At 34.1% G+C, this 15,692-nt stretch overlaps 1 protein-coding gene across 8 annotated transcripts in view; it reads left to right on the top strand.

Moving 5' to 3' along the window:
• LOC145666536 (zwei Ig domain protein zig-8-like) overlaps positions 1–15,692 on the top strand; it is a 1,346,876-nt gene that overhangs the window by 913,230 nt on the left and 417,954 nt on the right. The window contains exon 7 of one of the 8 annotated variants that reach the window (XM_081733850.1): positions 3,412–13,745. The exons of the other annotated variants lie outside the window; for them this stretch is intronic. Coding sequence (XP_081589976.1) covers positions 3,412–3,511 — 100 coding nt within the window. The 3' untranslated portion in view covers positions 3,512–13,745. Of the gene's footprint in view, positions 1–3,411; positions 13,746–15,692 lie in introns of those variants that run through there. 8 annotated transcript variants of the gene reach the window in all.

Here is a 15,692-nt window from a genome sequence, read left to right as displayed (position 1 = left end):
ATTTGGTCCATAGGCTGTAATAATCAAAACCAATGACGCAATTTCATTTGACGATTCTCAAATTATCTTACAAAGTTTAAATGTACCAATGTCCTGGACTCCTAACCCCATCATAGGTCAATAACTGACCACGTGATCATAGTAATATTTGACAATGATTTACCCAATGAATGAGATACTATCCAATTTTAAGAACAATTACCAATTATTGATATGACAATAAGAAATGTACCCCTTCCAAAATTTAAGATTGGTACATAAATACACCTGTGTCTTATGAAAAAATAATAAATCCTGTACTTACTCAATAATAAAGCCGGTCAATAACCTTTAAATTTTGAATATTTGGCCATAAGAGGAACACCAACATCTACAATGGGTCCTAGAAAAAGTTTACCGAATTTTGTTATTTGATAATTCCCAAATTTAAAAGGGAACATAAACATATGAAGGTAATAAACCTCTGTACATACCCATATAACGTGTTAAATCCTTATCAAACGGGGTCAATAACCTCCGAAATTTAATTTTTGGTAGTTCTTTACCCATGAAAGGGAACGAGGTAGACCATCCAAATTTATAGTGATACATATTGAAGTCCTGTACTATGATACCAAATGCAATTTCTAAAACCGAGTGGATGAGCCAAGATACCCCTCCCAAATTTTTAAAGGGTGCATCAATGTACCCATGTCTTATGATAGAAAATGAACTCATATACATGACCATATAACCATATAAGGTAATAGAACCTCATCAAAGGGGAGAAATTGGGCCAAAAACCAAAACACATGGTACAACATATTGATTATGTTTATATTTTCGCAATTTTTTACCCACCAAGGGAACAAGGTGGACAACCCAAATTTATCATGATACATGTTGAGGTCCTGTACTATAATACCGAATGCTTAAACTGGAAAATTTCCAAAATTTAAAAGATTGGCCATGGTACCACTCCCAAAACTTTAAAGGGGTGCATCAATGTAGCTATGTTTTATGATAGAGAATGGACATCTATACATGATCATATAACGATATAAGGTAATAGGACCTCATCCAAGGGATGAATTGGGCCAAAAACCAAATACGTGGTTGTATTAAAATTTGGCAATTTTGTACTCCTAAAATGGAACGAGGTGGACCACCCAAATTTATAGTAATTTATATTAGGGTCCTATACTATAATACAAAATATATAAGATGGGCAATTTCCAAAATTAAAAGGGTGGGCCAAGGTACCCCTCCCAAAAAGTTTAAAGGGATGCACAAATGTACCTGTCTTATAATAGGAAATGGACCAATATACATGACCATATAACCATATAAGGTAATAAGACCTCATCCAAGGGGATAAATTGAGCCAAAAGCAAACACGTGGTTGTATTAAAATTTGGTAATTTCGTGCCCATGAAAGGGAACGAGGTGAACCAACCAAATTTATAGTAATCTCTATTAGGGTCCTATACTATAATACCAAATATATAAAATGGACGATTTCCAAAATGAAAGGGGTGGGCCAAGGTACCCCTCCCAAAATATTTAAAGGGGTGCACAAATATACCTATGTCTTATGATAGGTAATGGACCCCTATACATAACCATATAACCATATAAGGTAATAGGACCTCACCCAAGGAAATAAATTGGGCCAAAAGAACAAACACGTGGTACAACGTATTGCTTACGTTTATATTTTGGCAATTTTGTACCCCTAAAACGGAACGAGGTGGACCACCCAAATTTATCATAATACATATTAGTGTCCTATACTATAATACTCAATGTTTAAATTGGTCAATTTCCAAAATTTAAGGGGTGGGCCAAGGTACCTCCACCCAAATTTTTCAAGGGGTGCATTAATATTCCCATGTCTTATGAAAGGTAATGGACCCCTATATACGCCCATATAACCATATAGGGTAATAATACCTCATCAAAAGAGATAAATTAGGTCAAAAACCCCCGAAATTTGAATATTTGGCAATTTTTTACCCATGAAAGGGAACGACATAGACACCCAATACTGATAGAGGTACATACTTTGGTGCTATGCTACCATACCAAATTTTTAGATTTGCCAATTTCCAAAATTTAACGGGGGTGGTCCTATGTACCCTTGCCAAAATTTAGGGGGTGGGTCATGGTACCCCTGCCAAAATCTAGAGGGGGTGGTGCTATGTACCCCTAGGTTATTGACCCCGGGCCAGGGACCATGGGTCCTGAGGCAGGGACCCAGGGGCCAAAAGTGTCCTGAGGTATCCCCATTACTACTTCCATCTTCCTCATGTTTGGAAGTATAATAAGAAATATCACGGAGTTAGCTAAACTTAAATAGTTTACAAAATTTTCAATGCAAAGTGTTCCTAAAATCCGCTTCATTTGAAATAAAAAAATTCTTCTATTTTCGAAGAAATGAAGTAACTTCAATGCTAACCGCATTATCTCACTGTATTGCTAAACTAATGCGTTGAAATGAAAATTGTACACTTCTCAGATCTCCCGTCTAGAGATTTAATTTCGATTCTATTTTCTTTACGAATTCCCTAGCTTCCTGGCTGAAAGCACAAATGGTTTCAGTAGCAAAGGCAATGAACATAGGATCCTTTAATTTGGAGTATTTCGTGTATTTTGGCTTACAGGCAGTCTCAGCAGCATTTCCTGCCTCTTTACTTGATGAAGCTAAATGGGGTAGGATCATGTTACTTTTTAACATCAGACGATACCGCCTATTGCAGAATCTGTTACATTAATGCTTTCATCATGTTTTACAAGCTATAGAATGTGTTGTACCGTTAGGTGTACATGGGAAAGTAGGTGAGGATTTTTCTGTAAAATCAATTACCTGTATCACGTGATTTTTTATTCTCCCGCAATTTAATCGATGAATAATCTTTAATTGTTATTATATTGAAAACTTGTTATTAAAATTGATTGTAATGTAATAATTTTATTTCACCACTTGCGTAAGAAGCTCAGCTTATGTAATAATTTTTAATCGATTGCTTCGATATGAAGTTCATTAGAACTGCTATGCTGTGATTATACTAAAAAATAAAATTAATCTGGAACCCAGATTATTATTTAGCGGAGCGATTTTTATCTATTTAATTACATAATATAATTTATAATAATATCCTTTGTTAATTATTTATTTAGTTTTCATAATTTACTCGCTGAACAATCTTTGATTGTGAATATATTTATTTGTTTTCTACTCCGATACAAAGGTCATTTGCATAATGTAAAACAGCTATCCTGTAATCCAATACAAATTGTGGAAGGGGATAAACTTTATTCATGTGGGACTTACTTTTTTATTTTCTTGATCACTTGCTTAGCAAATTCAAAACATTCTGAGTGTGAACATATTAAGAAGTTGTGGCATAATGCGGAGCATTTTTCTCATAGGTCCTTCTTGGCCGAAGTCAGGAGACTACCTGAAGATTTCGCGGATTTTCGGAACCCGGATAGATGGACCGAAGTGAAAGTTGGTGGCGTAGGGTATTGACCTTAACACTACGTAACATCGCAGAATGCCACCGATGCATTAGCAAAGATGTTTGGCGTGACAGTGGGTAGACATCAGAGAATGCCGGCAACTAGTAGAAAATAAGTTTGGCGCTGCCTAAGGTGAGCACGTGATTAACTTGTGTGTGTGAAAATACTTTAAATACAGGTTATAAGAGAAAAATATATAGTGATACATCATGCAGTGCTATGAAAAAAGGACAATTGGAATAGTAATATTGAAACATCATCATCTGATACTGAATCAGAAATATACGAATGATCGTCAGATGAATAATTTGATATTGATACAATAGAATCACCAGTGGTAACCCACCAGTTTAAGAAATCTCACCGTCATCTCCGCCTCTATTACCAAGAACATCGAGATTTTGGAATTTAGACTGTTGTTGTAATACTCAAAAAGTGAACCGGGAATGTGTAAAGAAGGCTATTGAAAAATGGGATTTCAACGATACATTCATATGCGACGAATGTAGAGAAGGGTCATATCATGATTATGTTTATGATTTTATGAATGTAGTTCTAAAGTCATTGCAGACTCGTGTTTCGAGTATTAAAGCAAGCCCTAGTGTTGAAGAAGATGTGTTTTACCTCTATGCAAACACACGTATTATTGGAATATTAACAAGACAAAAATTCTATGAAACATATGTGAAATTATTAAATGACACAGACTATCACCAGGAATTACTGCACGTTTTATTAACAAAAGACAGTCGGAAATCCGACATTCCGGATTTAAAAAAATGTATTCTATTAGTGCTAGTGTTTCATGTGTGTTATGTACTGCTGAAAATACTAATGTAATTTGTGTATTAAAAAATAAAAATATACTTACGTAATAATAATCCAATTCAATGTGTGGAATGCACGATATATATTCTTCATGGTTGCACTCATCTTCATAATACTAGAACATTTACAGCGAAGTACTTATCTTTTGATAAAACTCTTAGTGAACTTTTTGAAGTGTTTGGACAAGAACATAATGAAATCTCATTTATTTGCATTATGCGGAAAACTTGTGATCTTTTAAAAAGTACAGAATTTGTTGCACAAATTATACCCTTATACATTCAGCGCACAAATAAAATTTCACCATGCTGAAATCAATATATTATTGATATTCAACGTTTTAAAATGTCACAACGAATTTATTATTCGTGGGTTTTGTGTAACCGCATGTGATAATGCAGTAAATTTCCATTGCTTGGTAAATCTCCAATAGAATATAATTTATTGTCATTAGGTTGCCAAAAAGAAATTGATTTGTTAACAATAAATTTACATGGTTTGAAGTGGGATAGCAAAACTGGATATACTGTATCATTCATACGCAACTTTGTATTAGAATTAGTGCAAAGAATGCAACCTTTTATTGTAAACGTTTAGAGAAATCTCTGGATTAAGAATTTTTTCATTAGATAATGTTATTGATATAGAAACAAAACAATGTCCATCATTAAATGAATTGTGTGAAAATCTATTTAATGAATGTTGTTCTTTTGACACAAATATTGTAAAGAAATCAGGATGCGAATATAGTGATGCTCAACACTTGAATTATTGGTGGAAATAATAAAGATCAACAGCATTAACTGATGCATTATGAAGATTTTAACGTTTTTCTTAGGAATTGTAAATAAATGCAGGAAAGTATTTTTAAAAACAATTATTGGAAATTTGAAAAAATTTAATTTAAAAACTTGTGTATATATAATAAAAATAAAAAATTGTAATATATATAATAAAAATAAAAAATATTTGTTTTCTTTTTAAAATTTTGTTTACATGTTTATAAATTATATCATTCTCTTTCAAATTTTTCCTGTTAAAGATTTTTAACTATGTTTGAGATGATAGAGTACGAACAATATGCAAAAGGAAAAAACAAAATATCTGCACAACACCGAGTCATCGTCTTGACATTGTCGATTATTTGAAATATATATCTTAGTATTTTTGATAAAAGGTTTCTTATTTTCTTCGGGATGTCCATAGCAAGACTATCAAAGTAATATCGTTGATTTTTCTCATCGATGTACACTGCACCTCAATGCGATTCAGTTGAATCGGATGTATGAAGATTAATTAGTAGTGCAGCAGGTAGTTCTACAATTGCAGCAAGTCTATCAAGAGGATAAATCGCAGTGACACTTCCACCAGTCACTTTATCAGCTAGTAACAGTTTTAACAATTCGTCACTATAGATGATGAAGATTTTTTTCCTAATTGTAGTAGGTATGTAATTATCACTGATATTCACATTTGAAACATAATCATACACTTTTACATGTTCAGTATACAGTAATGCTTCATGAAACTGCACTTATATTGTCCGAAACGATATTTGTAATGTGCACACTTGTGAATGTGAAAACAATGCAGAATACTTGAACAATCTATTGGACAATTGCTAGCTCCTTTACAATACAATAAATTTATCATCATTATTATGGAAAGCAGAGAAGTGCACAACAATCCTTATTATACTCAACTGAATAAATTAGAAGGTGTTATCAGTATGCATAATTTTATCTTTGTCTACTTGTGCTAAGGAATCAAAATGTGCATACATATTGCATGCAACAGGTTCTGTTAGAGTTTGTCAAAATGAGTTTTAAATTTTCAGGGGAATCACGTACTACATCCCATGTATTGTCACCTAAAGTTGCTGTTGGAGACAGAATAAAAGCATACAGAGCATATCTATTTCGATATTCATCAAGAGTACCACTATGCCAATAATTTTTATAATATATACCAGTACCTGAAATCGGACTATAGTAACTTAGAAGGTATAAATCATTATTAAAATCAGGATCAGATTATCATCCAGCAATCATTACAGTATACACTCCTATTCTAGTACAACAAAAAAATAATAAACCCAAAGAAAAAGTCAACATAATACTTAAGTAAGGAATTCTTAATCACACCAACAAGGACAAAAGTAAACTAAAAGCAGAAGCTAAATAATAAGGATAATAATTAGACATAGTAGGAAAAACCTGCTCCCTAGTAAACAACTTGATTGCATCCGCAAAAGGCTGAGGTAGACCACAGATATATACCTAATTGGGCCCACGTCGAATCTGAATATCACCTAAAACCCTCCGTTCTCATAAAGTTAAAAATGCAACTCCAATTAAAACACAGATAATCAAAATCAAATAACAAATTACGCCTATGACATAATCATAATATACTATTACCTAGACTCACCTCATCCATTATTAGATCCTAAATCTAATGCACTTATCTGCCAAAGTAATTACTAATTAATTTTATTCCTCAACGATAAATATTATTAGAACTTGGTCCTTTTGTACTAAAGTACTATTCCAAAATAAGGGATAGAAACCGATCTGGCTCACGCCGATCTGAACTCAGATCATGTAAGATTTTAAAGATCGAACACACCTATACGCTAAGCTTCTGCACCTAGATAAAATCTTAATCCAACATCGAGGTCGCAATCTCTTTTGTCGATATGAAATCTCAAAAAAAATTGCGCTGTTATCCCTGAGGTAACTTAGTCTAATAATCATTAATAAAGGATCATAAAAATACTCAAAAGTAATAATCTCAAAACAGTTTATTTATCTTCTCGTCGCCCCAACACAATAATTAAATAGTTTATTATCAATAATATAATAATTAAATTACATTTACTATCAACTACATAAATTACTACTTAAATATAAAGATCTACAGGGTCTTATCGTCCTCTTAAATCATTTATGCTTTTTCACTCAAAAGTAAAATTCAACATTACAAATAAAGACAGTCTTCCACTCGTCCAACCTTTCATACAAGCCCACAATTAAAGAACTAATGATTATGCTACCTTTGCACGGTCAAGATACCGCGGCCGTTTAAACTCTCACTGCGCAGGTCAGACCTTATATTTTAACAAAAGGGCATGTTTTTGATAAACAGGCGGAGGAAAATTTTGAAGAATTCCTTTACTTATTCTCCTTAGTATACTAATAAGACCATTATAAATTATCTCAAATAATTCAAGATAAAAGTACAATAATAAATTAAATGTGACAAAATATAATAAATAGCTCAAATAATTTATAACAAAATTACAAATGATAGCTACTTCTAAGCCCACATTTTTCATTAAGTACGATACCACATTATAAATAACAAAAGTAAGAAGCAAATCCCCCTTACTATTACTTACGACCAAACTACAACAAAATTAAATTCATAACAAGCTAGCCGCAGCTGAATTAAATGTGACAACCAGATATAATGGAAACCGAAAGGCATTTCACCACTAAAATAGAATTAATAAATAATATGCTACCTATAATATCGCATTATCTTAGCTCTTTCCGTTTCGGGAAATAATTATATAACAATATTATTCAGTGTTCCCTGATACAGAAGGTACAACACTCCATGTCTTCTTCTCTAAAAAAAAATTTCACTTTTCTAAACATTCCCTTACGGTACTAATTAACTATAATTCTAACAAATTAATTCTACTCCCTATACAATAACATCAATTTCAAGTTGATTCACTTAACATAATTGATAATAACAACAATAATAAGTACTTATTTCAATCAAAATAATCTGAATTGCACAGAAACCCCTTCGATGTAAACGAATAGCTCAACTAACAAGCTCTATTTTGTAATTATCCAATCTAGGCACACCTTCCGGTACACCCACCATGTTACGACTTACCTCTTCTAAGCAAATGAGAGCGACGGGCGATGTGTATCTTAGAGCCCTACTCTTGTTAGCAACATAACTATTACATTCAAATCCACCTTCACTTAAATAATTTCCATATTAAAATCCGTATAAACACTTTATTGTAATCCATCTCCTCTTACTAATAAGCTGCAACTTGACCTGAAGTCTCTCTCAATAAAGACACTGAAGGTACTTAATTTCTCCTTAATACCATCAACTACGGCGGTATACAAACTGCAATACGACAGCAAGTAAAATATATCGTGGATTGCCGATTACGGGACAGATTCCTCTGAATAGTCTAAAAGACTGTCAAATCCTTTGAGTTTCGAAAACATAACTGCTATTACCCAGGTATTCCATTTTACATTAAAAATAATAGGGTATCTAATCCTAGTCTAACAAATAATTTCATAGCCTCAAACACAGAACTTATTACTCCAAATGATAATTTCACCTAAAAATAAAAATATAAAGCCCTTCAATTCATATTTATAACTACACCCTAACCATTTACCTTCCCTCCGACCCCCTCGTCTCACCGCGGCAGCTGGCACGAATTTCGCCGGGTCTTCTTAAACCTTAACTTCTTCAAACACTCATTAATAAACAAAAACAAGTACTGCGACCAATTAGTTTCATTATTCACCCTCAAGGTCAACAACTTACTCTCTCACCCAAAAGGTTATATGTACAGCCAGATAAATAAGGGAAGAAAAGCCAGGATAATACTTTACTATTAACTCATAATGCTAAAAGAAATAGTTATTAGTTATATCTTTAACTTTAATTGATAAGAATTAGTATTAAATGAACCCTATTTTCCGCCTTGTAAGAATACAATTTTGTTTTTTTTTCCTCCAAACAGAATAGTATCCTTTACAAGTATATTTATTTTCTCTCTACACATATGCGGTAAAAACTAGCACTTAATGGATACGTTAAGCCTATTAATATACCTTTAGCCGGTATCACCGGCTAATTAAGAATATTTAATAGATTTTCAAGTTTTATTTATTATTAACGTATAATACTCGTAAATCTAGTTACTATAAAATAACATTGATCTATTTAAACTCCCATATACCGCTATAAATAACAATTAAATAATAAGATGCCTGATTAAAGGATTATCGTGATAGGATAAATCAAGTATTTCAATATACTCTTATTACATCCAAAAGAATCAAACTTTCACTCTTGACATCAAAAATCAACGTGCATCATACACTAAGATGTAGAAAGATAAGCTAAGGTAAGCTAGTGGGCTCATACCCCGCATATGAAGATTTACTCTCCTTTTTTTAATGCTCACTAACTCTAAAACTCTATTATTCTCCACAACACTTACCCTAGGGACTCTTATTTCCCTAACCTTCTCATCATGATTTGGTACTTGAATTGGCCTTGAAATTAATCTCCTATAATTTATCCCCCAAATTTCAAAGACCAACAATCAACGTCATACCGAATCTGCTCTAAAATATTTTTAGTCCAAGCTATTGCAAGATCCTTGCTTCTAATAGCAATCATTTTACTTTACATAGGACTGCAAACTGATATTACCTAATCTCCATCTCTCTACTATGTAAAATAGGGCTGCCCCCCTTCACTTTTGGATACCAGAAGTGATAGAGGGCATGCTCTGAATAGACTGCATTATCTTAATAATATGGCAGAAATTAGCATCCCTTGGCCTCCTTTCCTATAGTTTAACTCCTACAAACTTAATTTGCCTAACCCTAATTTTATCTCTAATTGTAGGCTCAATTGGGGGCCTAAATCAAAAATCACTCCGTAAAATTATAGCATTCTCATCAATCAATCATACTGGCTGAATGCTCATAGCTTTATTATTAAGTGATATAACATGATCTTTCTACTTTCTATTTTATGCCTTACTTTCGGCGATAGCAGTCACTCTTTTCGCAATAAACAAAATATTCCATATTAATCAAACTTTCTCCAATAAAATTATTGTAACAACAAAATTAGCCATTTTTACTAGCCTCTTGTTCTTATGAGGCCTCCCCGCATTCTTGGGCTTCTTACCTAAGTGAATTATTAGTATAAAAACTGCTGAACAAATATCATTTATTATTCTCATCTTAATAGTAATAACAGCACTAATTACTGTTTTTTTTACTACATACGAATTGCTTACGTTGCTTTCATTATTAACCACCGTAACCAAACATGAACATCTTTACCGAAGAAAACCTTAATTAGATCAACATTCATTATTGCTTCACTAAGAGGAATAATTATCTTGCCACTAACAGTCAACATACTTTAAACAAAGACTTTAAGTTAAAAAAAAACTAGTGGCCTTCAAAGGCGTAAGTAAAAGCAACATTTAGGTCTTAGTATATTAACTACTACTCCGGAATTGTAGTCCGACATCACAAATATTGACTATAAAACCTAACAGGAGGTTTACTACACCATAAATAGATTTACAATCCATCGCCTAATATTTCGGCCATCCTATTTCCTTTGCAACGATGATTATTTTCTACAAACCATAAAGACAAGAATACAATATACTTAATTCTTGGGGCTTGGGCGGCAATAGTAGGCACATCACTAAGCTTTCCTATTCACGCAGAGCTCGGACGCTCCGGCAACCTAATTAGAGACGACCAAATTTACAACGTAATTGTCACTGCCCATGTCTTCATTATAATTTTCTTCATAGTTATGCCAATTATGATTGGGGAATTTGGTAATTGACTAGTTCCCTTAATACTAGGAGCACTTGATATAGTATTCCCCCGCCTAAATAATATAAGATTTTGATTACTTCGCCCTTCATTAAACTTTACTATTAACTGGAAGAATTGTAGAAAGTGGTGCAGGAACTGGTTGAACTGTGTGTCCTCCACTTTCCAGTGCCATTGCTCACGCTGGAGCCTCTGTTGACCTTTCCATTTTCTCTCTTCACTTAGCTGGTGTATCCTCAATCCTTGGGGCGGTAAACTTTATTACAATTCTAATCAATATGCGAACCCCCGGAATGACTTTAGAACGAATACCATTATTTGTCTGATCTGTAGTAATTACTGCTGTATTACTTCTACTATCTCTTCCTGTATTAGCGGGAGCCATTACAATACTCTTAACTGACCGAAACCTCAACACTTCCTTCTTCGATCCTTCCGGAGGAGGAGACCCTATTTTATATCAACACCTATTCTGATTCTTTGGTCACCCTGAAGTTTATATTTTAATTCTCCCAGGATTTGGTATAATTTCACATATTGTAACTCAAGAAAGTGGTAAAAAGCAAACTTTTGGTGTCCTAGGAATAATTTATGCTATATTAGCAATTGGATTCTTAGGATTTATTGTGTGGGCCCACCACATATTTACTGTCGGCATAGACGTTGATACTCGTGCCTACTTCACTGCTGCCACAATAATCATTGCTGTGCCCACAGGAATCAAGGTATTTAGATGAATTGCCACACTTCGCGGGGCCCAAATAACTTACTCGCCCTCAATCCTATGAACTTTAGGCTTCATTTTCCTATTCACTGTAGGTGGCCTCACTGGAGTTGTACTAGCAAATTCATCCCTAGAGATTGTTTTACATGATACTTACTATGTAGTAGCGCATTTTCACTACGTATTATCTATAGGTGACGTGTTTGCTATTATAGCAGGCCTTATTCATTGATTCCCTGTATTTAGAGGGACAACAATAAACCCAACTTGATTGAAAATTCAATTCCTAGTAATATTTATAGAAGTAAATATTACATTCTTCCCCCAACATTTCTTAGGTCTAAGAGGAATGCCTCGTCGGTACTCAGATTATCCTGACGTTTATACTACATGAAATATAGCTTCAAACGTAGGCTCATTCCTCCCCTTTGTTGCCGTCTTAATACTCGTAATTATTATATGAGAGGCCTTCGCAAGAGCTCGACCAGTAATCTTTTCAGACCAACAAACAACATCTCTAGAATGATTCCAAAACTTGCCTCCTGCAGAACATAGCTATGCAGAACTTCCCCTATTAACAAATTTCTAAGGTGGCAAATAAGTACATTGGGTCTAAGCCCCAAATATAAGATAATAATCATCTTTCTTAGAAATGGCCATTTGAAATCAACTAGGTCTCCAGGATACCGCTTCCCCTGTAATAGAACAAATAATATTTTTCACGACCACACAATACTTATCGTAACTATAATTAGTCCTTGTAGGCTATTTACTAGCATCCCTCTTACCAAATACATATACTAATCGCAACCTACTCGAAGGACAAACCCTAGAAACCATTTGAACAATCCTGCCTGCCATTACACTAATCTTCATTGCCCTTCCCTCCCTCCGACTCTTATATTTAATTGATGAAATTCATCAACCAGCAATTACCCTTAAAAGAATTGGACATCAATGATATTGAAGCTACGAATATTCCGACTTCTCCTTAACAGAGTTCGTTTCCTATATAATTCCTATTAATGAAATAAATCCAAATTCATTTCGTCTACTAGATGTAGATAATCGTATTGCATTACCTATTAATATTGATATTCGTATGCTGATTACTGCTGCAGATGTTCTCCACTCATGGGCTATACCCGCATTTGGAATCAAAGCAGATGCCACACCAGGGCGCCTAAATCAAGTAGCAGCTAATATTACACGCACGGGCCTATTCTTTGATCATTGCTCAGAAATTTGTGGGGCAAATCACAGCTTTATGCCGATTATTGTTGAAGCCTGTCCTCATTCAGTATTTATTAACTGAATAACAAAAATAATACAAGAGCTTTCATTGGATGGCTGAAAGTAAGCAATGGTCTCTTAAACCAAAAGATAGTAAAATAACAATTACTTCCAATGAGAAAAAATAGTTAAAATATAACATCAGCATGTCAAGCTTAAATTACTATTAATAGTATCTTTCTATGCCTCAAATATCTCCCCTAAAATGGCTCATATTATTTATTATATTCTCTTTATGCTCCTTCTATTTGCATCCATTATATACTTTAATTCAGACACGCAATGTCCTGTTTTAGACAGCACTAATATCAAAAAAACAACTATAACCTGAAAATGATAACAAACCATACTCGACCATTGACCCTTCTACCTCACTTATAAACACCTCAATTCAACTGGCTTAGAACAGTAATTGGGCTTCTAATCATTCCAATCCCATTCTGATTTCTTCCTGGACGATCAAACATTCTATGAAGTAAAATCACCTTAACCCTTCAGAAGGAATTCAAGACCATTCTTGGTCCTACTAGCCATCAAGGAAGAACTTTCCTCTTTATCTCCTTTTTCTCCTTCATCTTAGTTAACAACTTCATAGGTCTATTTCCCTATGTATTTACCAGCTTTAGTCATTTAACCTTTACATTAACCCTAGCTCTTCCTCTATGAATAAGTTTTTTGATTTATGGTTGAGTTAATCACACCCAACACATATTTGCTCACCTCGTTCCTTTCGGAACTCCCGCCCCCTTATGCCATTCATAGTATGGATTGAAATAATCAGTAATATCATCCGACCAGGAACCCTGGCTGTACGGCTGAATGCAAATATAATTGCGGGCCACCTTCTACTAACATTACTAGGTAACACAGGACCTTCCTTATCTCTCTCCATGCTTTCATTATTAATAATTGGACAAATTACCTTATTAATACTAGAATCTGCTGTTGCTGTAATTCAATCTTATGTATTCGCAGTCTTAGTTACCCTATACTCAAGAGAAGTTACTTATGTCAGCACCACAAAATCACCCCTACCACCTTGTTGATCAGAGCCCCTGACCACTTACTGGGGCCCTAGTAGCCTTGATTACACCTACGGACCTTACTAAATGATTTCACCAATACGATCCCTCCTTGTTCTTCCTCGGTATACTAATCACATTACTAACTATAATTGAATGATGACGAGACGTAACCCGTGAAGGAACATATCAAGGATTACACACTATTCAAGTTACATTAGGCCTTCGATAAGGTATAATTCTATTGATTATTTCCGAAGTATTCTTCTTTGTTTAGTTCTTTTGAGCCTTTATCCATAGTAGACTAGTCCCAACCGTAGAAATTGAGTCATTCTGACCTCCTGCCGGAATTGTGCTATTCAACACAAGACACATCCCTCTACTCAATACCGCAATTCTGCTGGCCTCAGGGGTCACTGTAACATGGGCACATCACAGCCTAATAGAAGCCAATCACACTCAAGCTACACAAGGTCTACTACTCACAATCCTTTTATGACTATACTTTACTGCCTTACAAGCATATGAATATTATGAAGCCCCATTCACCATCGCAGACGCTGTATATGAATCAACATTTTTCATGGCAACGGGCTTCCATGGCCTACACGTTATTATTGGCTCTACATTTCTAGCCACCTGCTTATTACGCCATCTTCTATCACATTTCTCTCCTATTTACCATTTTGGATTTGAAGCCGCTGCCTGATATTGACACTTTGTCGATGGTGTATGATTATTCCTTTATATTTCCATCTATTGATGAGGAAGATAGCCTATTTAATATATAAAGTATATTTGACTTCCAATCAAAATGATCATCCTAATGAATTAGACAATTAATACGATTATAACTACCGCTCTATTAACTATTATCATTTGTTTAATTGTTATAGCCGTTTCAAGTCTCCTTTCCAAGAAGGCTATTAATGACCGAGAAAAGAGTTCCCCCTTTGAATGTGGATTTGATCCTAAATCATCTGCTTGAATTCCCTTTTCCCTACGACTCTTCCTATTGCAGTAATTTTTCTCATCTTTGATGTAGAAATCGCCCTTCTTTTACCAATAACAATCACCATCAATAACACTAATGCATTATCCTGATCCCTCGTCAGACTAACATTTTTAGTAATTCTTCTCATAGGACTTTATCACGAATGAAACCAAGAATCATTAACGTGAGTTGACTAAACAATAGGGATAATAGTTAAGTATAATATTTGGGTTGCTTCCAAAAGGTGTTGTTGACAACTTATCTCAAATAGGAAGCAAAAATTGCACTCAGTTTCGACCTGAACTTTTGGTCCCTTTGACCCCTATTTGCTTAGTTGAAGTCAAAAAGAGGCATTTCACTTTTAATGATATTACTGGGACCCTACTTCCCCAACTTAGGAGATGTGAATATTCAAGAAGAAGCTGCTAACTTCTGTCTTTAGAGCATTATACCGTTAACATCTCTTAACATTAAATCACCATAGCCCCCTTAGTATAATAGTATTACATTACCTTTTCGAGGTAAAAAGGAGAGTGCTCTTCTTAGGGAGTACTATTCACGGAGTTATACTCTTCTTAGTATCTTCAATACTATGCTTTCAAGATAAGCTACGTAAATATACAAACATAAAGAAACAAAGAAAATGGTAAAGATTAAAAAGATTATAAATACATTTTAAACAA

Source organism: Thermobia domestica, chromosome 12 (genome assembly GCF_964235325.1).
Source record: "Thermobia domestica chromosome 12, izTheDome1.hap1.1, whole genome shotgun sequence".
Lineage (NCBI taxonomy): Eukaryota > Metazoa > Arthropoda > Insecta > Zygentoma > Lepismatidae > Thermobia > Thermobia domestica.
The sequence above is the reverse complement of the archived record's forward strand: the minus strand, read 5'-3'. Positions and strand labels throughout refer to the sequence as shown.